The 10,665-nt window shown below is 43.5% G+C and overlaps 1 protein-coding gene across 3 annotated transcripts in view; it reads right to left on the bottom strand.

Moving 5' to 3' along the window:
• BPIFC (BPI fold containing family C) overlaps window positions 1-10,665 on the bottom strand; it is a 71,107-nt gene that overhangs the window by 6,618 nt on the left and 53,824 nt on the right. For all 3 annotated transcript variants that reach the window (XM_014535980.1, XM_014535982.1, XM_014535981.1), the window contains 5 exons: window positions 9,385-9,476; window positions 7,765-7,941; window positions 6,567-6,620; window positions 5,334-5,504; window positions 4,614-4,681 (listed from right to left, as the gene is read on the bottom strand). In XM_014535980.1, coding sequence (XP_014391466.1) covers window positions 4,614-4,681; window positions 5,334-5,504; window positions 6,567-6,620; window positions 7,765-7,941; window positions 9,385-9,476 — 562 coding nt within the window. The remainder of the gene's footprint in view (window positions 1-4,613; window positions 4,682-5,333; window positions 5,505-6,566; window positions 6,621-7,764; window positions 7,942-9,384; window positions 9,477-10,665) is intronic.

The following is a 10,665-nucleotide window of genomic DNA, read 5'->3' as shown; positions in this document are numbered from 1 at the left end:
AGGAGGAGGAGGAGGAGGAAGAAGAGAAGGAGGAGGAGGAGGAGGAGGAGAAAGAAGGAAGGGAGGGAGGGAGGGGAATAAACTGCCCTTTGAGAGAAGCACTCTATACACTACCATGTCCCTTTGCACCCAGTACTGTAATTGCCTGAAACTGAGTGTTTCTCTCTCCAGACTGTGGATCTGGAAGGTCGACCACTGTCCTCTCTACTCTCTGTATTAAGAACAGGGCAGAGCACATAATAGGTGCTTAATAAATTCTCAATGAGTGGATATTATGGATAAATGAGCAGATAAAGGACATGGTGGGAGACTGTCTACTGGAACTGAGGTCACTTTGAGGGTGAGCCAGTGTGGGTTTCATTGCACCAGCAGAGTGTTCACTTTAGGAAACTATGGGAAGTCAGGCTGGCTGGCTTGAAAGGTAGAACCAGTAACTGAAGAGCTTCAAACCCCAGGCTGTGGATTCAATCCAACTATGAAAGATTTTGAGGGGAGCCCATTCCAGTATTTAAGGATCCTCTAGATGAGGAAGAGTTCCCCAACTTGATTGTTTTCACTTGATTGCCTTCTGCAACCTGGAAATTACCCCAAAGAGTCAGGGAGAAGGGGAAGAAGTCATTTGGGGTTCCCTTCTCTGATGGAGCCCCTCCCCCCACAGTGGCTTCAACAGTGGCTCAGAGGAAGGGTGGAGATGGAGGTCAACACGATGCCAAGTCTGAGCTCTGCTGACCTGTCCGAGCACTGTTCCAACAGAAACCGAATCCATTCTTCCCGGACCTGTTTTCCTCTCCGGGTTTCTCTCCAGATGGCTCACCTGGGGAAATGTTTATCTGCCCAGGCTTGAGGAGTGGAGTTAGGTGGTGATTCTATCTGCTTGTCGTCAGCTATATTTGCATTTTCTGCCAGTGTTGCATGGGAGGGGTTGTAGGGCATGTGTGTGTGTGTGTTAATGTAGTGGGGTGGGGTGCAGTTTGGAAGCATCCAAAGCCTCAATCCCATAGCAATGTCAAAAAATGATCTAAAGTTCTAAATGGTTCAACACGAATGTACATTTGATTGCTTCAAGCTTTGCTTGCAATTAAGAGGGTTAGAATTGCACCATCTGGATGAGAACCAAATAAGGGAAAGTGTTGTTTAATTTGGCCTCAGAAATAATTGCAAAATGTCTACTATGTGGGCCAACCTACCGCCAAATAGAACTGTGTTTGGAATGAAACCGAATCTATTGTAGATAGAGCAGTAAGAATCTGATGTATGACTGAGTGCCAACTCCACAGCTTTTAAGACCACCTGGGTCACACTTTGATGCTAGAATGGGGAAAGAGAATGAAATACCACTGCTAGTAGGAACGGATCTTTCTTGAGCGCTGATAATGTGCTGGGTATTGTGCTTTTCATGTTGTTTAATTTGGCCTCAGAAATAATTGCAAAATGTCTACTATGTGGGCCAACCTACCGCCAAATAGAACTGTGTTTGGAATGAAATTCTCTATTGTAGATAGAGCCGTAAGAATCTGATGTACGACTGAGTGCCAACTCCACAGCTTTTAAGACCATCTGGGTCACACTTTGATGCTAGAATGGGGAAAAAGAATGAAATACCACTGCTAGTAGGAACAGATCTTTCTTGAGCACTGATAATGCGCTGGGTATTGTGCTTTTCACACTTTAGCTCATCGACCTACCCATACAGCAATGCTATGGAGACGTGCTCTGTTTTGCTGGTGAGGAAACTGATACTTGGAGAGGTTAATTAGCTTGCTCAAGGTCCCACAGTTCCAAATGACTGAGGTAGAGGTCAAACTCACATATGTCTGACTTTAGAGCCTGTGCTCTTAACAGACATATCCAAAGAGGTCAAGTTTATTATTTATACTCTCAGCTTTGGCTTTCTTTATCTTTCCTTAACTCAATTCCTTAATGCAACGAGAAGTCCAATGCCAGTGTCTCCTCTGTCACTACTTATCAATGAGGAAGGTCATGCTCCCTGTTTCAGTTCAGTGTGACTCCATGCTCATGGGTTTCCGCTTCTAGGCTTTATTTTCTTTTTCTAACTCTTAGGTCTAAGTCTTATTTTCTAAGTCTCAGCTCCTCACTACACCAAAGGCACTACAATCCAGTAAGTAAATACTCAAGGCTTTGAAAACAGATTCACCCAGATTCACGTTCTGGCTCCACTATTCAATAGCTCTGTGACTTGAGTAAGTCATATAACCCCCAGGAACCGAACCATGGGGATAATAACACCTACCACCAGGGTATTCATTCAATCTACAGACATTTATTGAGTGCCGTGCCAGGTCCTGGAGATACAGGGTTGTGAGGTTGAAATGAAATAATCTATGTGCAGTGCTTGGCACAGGACCAGTAGACAGTAAAGCCTCACTAACACAGAGTAGTCATGAATAGTAGAACAAACAGTGATTTCTCTAAGCACCATTCCAGGACAGGGGAGTGAGGTGTTTTCTGAATAAGGGAACTCTTGAAATGATCTTGTATGACTGAGCACCACTTTCTGCTGGCTGAGGCCAGCCCCCAATTTTAAGTAATAGCCACAGCTGATGTTTCTTGAACACATAACATGCACTTTACATGTATTAACTCATGTATTCCTCACAACAACCCCTGAAGTAGAAACCCGCCTGGGAGTCTGGGCTGGGATCTGAACCAGCAAGTCCGACTGCAAAGCCTGTGAGCTCACTACCTCTCTAGCCTCCCCTCTGGATGTGCCTCTGATTTCCGCAGCTCGTCTCTATGCAGCCCACCCCTAGCAGCTCCGGAAAGAACTGCTCCAGGCAGGGGATGGTTAGAAAGGCGGGGTGTTCTGGAGAGCTGCATTTGAAGACCCTGTGTTCCCCGATTCTTTTTTTTTATAAATATATTTTTTATTGATTTTTTACAGAGAGGAAGAGAGAGGGATAGAGAGTTAGAAACATTGATGAGAGAGAAACATCGACCAGCTGCCTCCTGCACACTTCCTACTGGGAATGTGCCTGCAACCAAGGTACATGCCCTTGACTGGAATCGAACCTGGGACCTTTCAGTCCGCAGACCGACGCTCTATCCACTGAGCCAAACCGGTTAGGGCTCCCCCGATTCTTCTCAGGGATGTTTCCCTGATCCCCACCCGCTTTCCTCTCCTTCCTGCTCTGTCTCTCTGACATCACCAAAGATTAAACCAGCTCATCCTGAAAAGCAGCGCTTGCCTGCGAAGCCCAGGAGTGGAGACACTGGCTGGGGTGGCCCATGTGGGCGGCGGGGCTACCGTTCTCGCTGCCAAAGGCTAAGGCCACTCTTCCAGCACCACCTCTGCTCCTTGGCAAAGCCTTGCCTCTCAGGTTGGCTGCCTGAAGTCTGAGTGAAGCCAGGCCCACTCACCTTGGCCATAGTCTGCTCCTTGCCGGAGGTTTGCTACAGTAGCCCCTGTAGGGGCCACCCTCAGACTCATGCCGGCAACCTGTGCAGTTAGGACGGGGCCTCTGCTCAGAAGGGCCCTGCTCGGTTAAATGCCCTGCTGTCTCCATCTTGAAATTCTACATAATTTTTGAACAAGGGGTCTGCATTTTCATTTTCACAGGGCTGACCCATGTGCTTATGCAGTTCCATATTTTGCTTGTTTCATTTAGTATTACAGGTATTTTATTGAAAACATCTTGCAATGGAGAAAAAAATGGGGACATATGCAATACTTTCAACAATAAAGTTGTTGTTTTTTTTTTTTTAAAGAAAGAAAACATGTTTCTACAATAGTCCTGATAACCATCAAGTTGACTGATGGTGATTGACTTAGTTTTCCCCTCTGTTGGTTTCCTATTCCTATTCTTTTTGGACTCTGCCTTCTTTGTCTGTTTTATTCTTTGTCTATTTCTTCCTTTCACAGGTTTAATCTGGGCCATCTGATCATTCTGTATCTCCTCCCCACAGGTAGTCTGATTCATGGCTTCAACTATGGGCTTCATAGGGCTGAGGAAAATGGGCTGTTCCTCCCAATGGCCATTAGTGTTCAACGATCTGTGTCTATGACCTGCTCAAGCCCCTTCACACCGCATGGCTTGCAGCTGAGAGCCAGCCAGGCCATTTGGCACAGGCTTGTCAAACTCTACCTTACAGTAACGAGATCCGAGTGCCAGAGCCTGAAGGTATCTGCGGAATGATTCAGTCCAACTCCATTATTTCTCAGATAAGGAAACTGAGACTCAGCGGTCAATAGACTTGATCACGGATATGGAAGCAGTGAGCAGGGATTTGAAACTTCATTCCTTGACCTCCAAGTTTTATGCTCTTTGCTCGATTGCATGGCTTCTGAATTTGTTAAAGAGGAATTTTAGTTTTACATGGCTGTACCATCAGAATGTGCCTTTATAGTAAATAATTATATTACCGTGTTGCCTATTTTAGCTTAATATTATTTAATGGGAAGGAAAAAAGAAAATGTTCGCAACACATTTTTAAGTCCCTACTTTGCAATGATCTGGACTATTGCGGGAGAAGTGTGTAAGTGATTCATGTTCTATCCAGCGGTAACTCGGTAACTGCACTTGTTGTCTTTGTCTCTATGGTCTGTTGATTCACTTATGGGGAAGGTTCCCAACAGTCAAATCATTTGATCTTACCTGTTCAGAGACAGGGAGCAGATCAGTCTTTGTCCCAGAATAACCAGGCCGACACTGGTGCTAGCGACCTGCAGACAAGAAAAGCATGGGTTGCTAAGAGTGAAGCTCTCTGGCCATAAAGTGGCCATAGATATTATTCCCCATAGTGGAAACATCATAAGCTCCATTTCCCTCTCATTCTGAGAGATATTTGAAAGAAATAATTCTAAAAATACTGTCTTTCAGGTAAGAAAACTAAATATAAAGACTTCTGCTTGAAGATCTCCTTTAAACTGTTTTTTTCCTCCTAATCTCTCCTCTCTATGTACCATATGTGTGTGTGTGTGTGTGTGTGTGTGTGTGTGTGTGTGTGTGTGGTATTTCGCTTAGGTTCATTGTATTAGTCCCTTTCTATTGAATTGTATTTGGTCTTTATCTGCTCAAATAAACTTGAATTCCACCTTGATTAACTTATTTCAAGGGAAAAGAAGCTTGGCTGTCAATGTAACTGAAGCAGAGGGAAGGGCACACGGGGAGCAGAGAAGGGCGCAGAGCTATTTTACAATGTATGGGGTTTGAGCACTGGCCTCTCATAGCTCCCCACACCCCATCTCAACCCTGTCCTCACTCCTGATATATCACTTCCCAGCCCTCCAAGCACGTAGGAGACCACTGCTGGCCAGTGGTTTCTACAGGAGAGCATTGGCATCCACAGGCTGCCCTCTGTCCCCACCGACTTACAAAGTCCATGGAAACGATGGCCTCGGCGGTGGAGTTCTCAGACTGGGTGAGTAACATGATGGAAGCAGGGATGTCCAGGGTGAAGTTCCCTGGCAGTAAACTGATCACGGGAGGCTCCGTGGCCATGATGCGAACCATGAAGGGCTGGGACAAGATGTAGATCTCCGCAATCTGCCCGGGTTCAGGGAAAAAATGGAGACCGGGGGTTGTGAGTTGATGAGTGAAAGTCACAAATTTGGGGTGACTAAATCTTACATCATGCGGTAAGAATAGAAGAAAAGCTCCTTAATAGTAACAACAACAACATGCCAAAAACAAATAATAATGGCTGAGGTTTATCGAACACACACTGTGTGCCAGGCACCATGCCAAGGCTGTTTGTATTATCTCATTTAATCTTCACAAAATCCTTGTGAGGCAAGTTCTCTCCATTTCACAAATAAAAAAAGTCAGTCTTAGAGAGGTTCAGTCATTTTCTCAAGGTTGCAGGTGAGTAAGTTGTAGAATTGGGGTTCAGATGTAGGACTGTGTGACTCAAGATTCTTACTCTAAATCCAGGATGCTCTAAAAACAGTATGTCTTGCCCGGTGTGGCTCAGTGGTTGAGCATAGACCTACGAACCAGGAGGTCATGGTTTGATTCCTGGTCAGGGCACATGCCCTGGTTGTGGGCTCAATCCCTAGTGCGGGGTGTGCAGGAGGCAGCCAATCAATGATTCTCTCTCATCGTTGATGTTTCTATCTCTCTCTCCCTTCCTCTCTAAAATCAATAAAAATATATTTAAAACAATCGAACAAAACAAAAACAGCATGTCTGTCTTTGTCCTCAGGGGCAAACCTGAGCCTTTCATACCTTGGTCCAGCACTCAGGTGCTCTGAGGCATGGCATTAATCGTTGCTTGATGAAAGGCACAAGCAAGGGCACTAGCCATTCATTTCCCATTTAAGCTAATTATTTCCAGTGTGTGGAACCTTGTGGGTGCAACAGATGATTTATCTTTTGAACCTAAAATCTTTTAATAGTAAGATGTTCAGTAAATATTTGTGGATACTTGAACAAAAGAAAAAAATTCCTTAAGAATGTAAACATGGACTTGGGCTTGCACCGAAAAGGAATAAAAAGAACCCCCAAAATAAAAACAACAACAACAACAAAAAAAGAACCCCAAGTGTTCTGGAAGTAATTCCAACGAAACCAAATACACTATCAAGGAGTCAAATCCTGACCACTTACCCGGGAGAGAATGTTGCCAACGCCTTGAGAGTTTCGAACCAAATGGCTGGAAATCTGGAAAATGAAGCCCATCATGTCAGAGTGTAAGGTTTTTACTTCAGGTTGTCTTTTCAGGGAAAATATAGTATTGCCTATAATTTGTATGAATTATGAAGCTGTTGCACCAGAAAAAGTGTTTGAAGGCAACTTACCATTCTATAGACCAACCCCAGGAAACATGAGGCCCAGGGAAGTAAAGTGACTTGCACACGGGGAGTCCCACAGGAGAGAGATACATTCCTTTTGAGTAAGTGGCTTTTAACCGTGGGAACACTGTGTACATCATACACTATGTGTGGTCCCTATATAAATATTCTATGGTGGTTAACAACACGTTTTATGCTACTGTCTTCATTATGGAGACATAGAAGGCTTAAGTAATTTATCTTCACGGATGGGTGGTTTTTAAGTCTTGAAGCTAGAAGTGTCTAATTTTCAGCACATGGTAGCTGGTATGGCCAACTTAGTATTCTGAACATAAGGTTTATGACAACTTGCATAATTAAGACCTACGGAATGAAGATTCATAAGGGATGCTCAGTAAAAGTTGTTGGTTGGCTGGCTGGAAAGAGTGTTCTCATATGTAAAAGGGAGGGGCATGGCAGAGAGAATCAGTGAGTATCTGTATTCTCACAGTCACTGCAGATAGGTCAGTTGCAGAAGAAATATTGATGTTGGCATAACATAAGGAATAATAATAATAATAACCAGCAATACTTATAGTATACTTTCTCTGTGCTGGGCATTGGTCTGAATGCTTTAAATTTATTTAAATCTCTTTAATGTCCACATCAACCTATGGGTTATTATGGACATTAAAGAATTATTATTATTCCAATTTTTCAAATGAGGAAACTCTGGCACAGAGAAGTTAAATAAACTGAAATTGCCCAAGGTCACAGGTAGTAAGTGATGGAGGGGGTCCTGTCATCTAGAACAGTGACTTGGAGTCATAAAAAATGAAATTAGAAGAACTGGAAACTCAACAACTTTCCAACTATTAACATTCATGCCACAACTCCTTCATTCATCGTCCTGATAGGAGTGCTGGTCTACAGAGCCTAGGAATAGAAGTTATGACATAGAAGCCCCCAACTGGGATACTTATGATAAGATGAAATGTTGGAGCCGACTGTCATCACCCGTTAGCTCTCCTCACCTCTTTTGTGGAGAGAGTGACATTGAAAGCCCCAGCTGCAAAATGAGCGAAGGAAGCAGATTTAAAGAAACATTCGGAGATTCCAATGTAGAGCATTGAGTCGCTGCGTTCTGGGAGCTCAAAAGGCACTGGGGAGAAGGGGGGGTCGGCGAGGTTTTCCAGTGGGTAGAATACGCCCTGTGGGAAAAGAGAGAGAGGCCAGTGTGTTAGGTGAAGGCTCAAATATGCAGGACACATGAAGGTGGACCCTCTCAGGTCAGAATAAGAAAAATTGTGGAAACTCAGGAGGGAAGAAAAAAATGATAAGGCCTTCTGACTCCTTGACTAGTGACCATGTTTCAAAGCTCTGACGACTTCTTGAGCGTACATCTGGGCATGTCTGTCCACTCTGGGGTGTAACCTAGTAAGAAGTTCCTTGTCGGTCCTCTTCTCCAGGAAAGAAAGGCAGGTGCATTTAGCTGGAGGTGACAGCTCTGAATACTTCCTGAGGTGCCAGGTGGAGATGTCAAACCCCTGACCTTCAAACCCTGTGATTGCTGAGTGTCTAGGGTGTTACAGAAAGACTCAGGAGGCTCCAGAACTCTATATGATTTAAAGCATTCAGCAAATATTGATTGAGTTGCACTGGGTTGAACACGGCACCTTGAACTGCACCTGCATCACGTCTTCATGAATGCACATGGCTTTCAGAAGTCTAGGAGAAAATCCGTGGCATTTCTAATGGCCCTCATTAGCCACTGGTTGTCTTGTGTAATGTTTAACTAATGTGAATGACTCTGAGTGATTGAAATATAAGCCAATATGCATTTTTAAAAACAATGATATTAACTTTGGGACAAAACTAAACATAAGGGCAGTTAGTCACTTTCCCAGAATCAGCAAACACCATTTTCATGTGCTAATAGCCCCAGTAGAGGTCGGCAGCTCGCAGTTAAATGGACTAATCTGAGAGGAACAGAAGTACTAATATGTACAATTACTGATGTGGTAAGTTCTAATAATTGCAGACCACTCTACTTGCTGCCTCCTAGCCTCACTCCACTCCCAGAGGCAAAGGCATCATGAGACTCTTCTGGAAGAAGACAGACATGTCTTGTGCAATCCAAACCATCCTTTACGGATCAAGGAAATGTTCAAGAGTCTTTCGAAAGAGCATAACATCAGGGATTGTTTCAAAGAAGATGAAATTATTTGAAGAGCATGTAGGTATATTTTCTCTGCACACATTTGTTCCCTGAATACAGTCAGCCCTCTGTATCCTTAGGTTCTACTTCAACCAACCGCAGACAAAAATATTTGAAAACAAAGTTACATTGTTGCTGAGGGGCACTATGTAGTTAGGCCTCTGATGGTTGTGTCGCACGGAGCATGTACATTTCCTTTTAACAACCATCTACATAGCATTTATGTTGTATTAGGTTACATAAGTAATCTAGAAATGGTGTAAAGTATACAGGAGGATGTGCCTAGGTTAATTGCAAACACCATGTAAGGGACTTGAGTATGGAAGATTTTGGTCTGGGGAGGTGTCCCGTAACCAATCCTTGGAGGACACAGAGGGGCGCTTGTACTGGCTGTTGGTAGCCAGGATGAGAACTCTGATGATGATGATAAAGTTACCTTCAAGTTCAGGTCAATGTAGTTCTCAGTAATTTCTGGAGAACTCATTAGTGAAAAATCCAGCAGGGTATAGTTGTCAATCTTGGTTAAAACTAAAACAGATAAAGCAAAAAGAAAAGTTACATTCCTTAAAAGCATAACATATGATTAATGTATGTCTAGAACAAATTTTAAAAAATTGAAGAATTTAAAATTATATTGTTTAAAAGAATAATTACCCTATTTCATAAGTAATACACATTCACCTTTTTCTTATTATTTATTTAATAGTTGACATTCAATATTATATTAGTTTTAGGACATGCTCACTTTTTAAGACCCAGGAAAAGTAGGTAAGTCAAAAGAAGAGAGTAAAAACCCTTTTAAATTACATTACCCTGAGAGAAACTTAAATTTTCGGTATATACCCTTTTTATCTCTCTCTGTCTCTCTCTCTCTTTGTCAATGCACATACATTCTTTAAAAGAAGGGATTAGACCAGGGGTGGGCAAACTTTTTGACTCGAGGGCCACAATGGGTTCTTAAACTGGACCGGAGGGCCGGAACAAAAGCATGGATGGAGTGTTTGTGTGAACTAATACAAATTCAAAGTAAACATCATTACATAAAAGGGTACGGTCTTTTTTTTTTTTTAGTTTTATTCATTTCAAACGGGCCGGATTCGGCCCGCGGGCCGTAGTTTGCCCACGGCTGGATTAGACAAACAGGTCACTTGTCAACATTAAGCCATACGTAGTAGGTTGGTATAATGAGAGACTTTCAAGTTCTATGTTAAAGCCTCCTATGTAGTTAGAACTTAATTGTTTCACAATAAGCATGCATTACTGTTGTAATTAGAAATAATTTTTAAAAAGAAATATCGAGACAGACAGACAGGAGTAAAATCCACTAGGTTGGAGAGGCCACGGACATTCTCAGGCACAGTGCTACTGATTCACGTCCTTTTAGTACTATCGTTTTCAGAGCCAAGCAGAAGACCAGGCAGGGGGCCGGGCCCAGGGAACAGCGGGCATGGCTTGCAGGAAGCATGGACATCAGTGTCTGGGATGGGTTATGTGTGTGGTGGTGCGGTGCTCAGTTCCTGCCCTGGCCTGGAGCTGCTTTCCCGACACCAACCACCACCAACACCACCATGTGCTCTGCGACAGGAAGACTTCCTCCCTAGAGGCAGGCCCTGAGCACCACAGCTTCCCTTCTTGCACGTCATGCTTGGTTTATGCCATAGATGGCAATGCGAAGGAAGAAGAGATGAAGCGATTTGCTAAGGTGAGGGAGCAATAC

The sequence above is a fragment of the Myotis brandtii genome, unplaced genomic scaffold (genome assembly GCF_000412655.1).
Source record: "Myotis brandtii unplaced genomic scaffold, ASM41265v1 scaffold155, whole genome shotgun sequence".
Lineage (NCBI taxonomy): Eukaryota > Metazoa > Chordata > Mammalia > Chiroptera > Vespertilionidae > Myotis > Myotis brandtii.
Note: the sequence above shows the minus strand (reverse complement) of the source record. Positions and strands in the feature narration are given on the sequence as shown.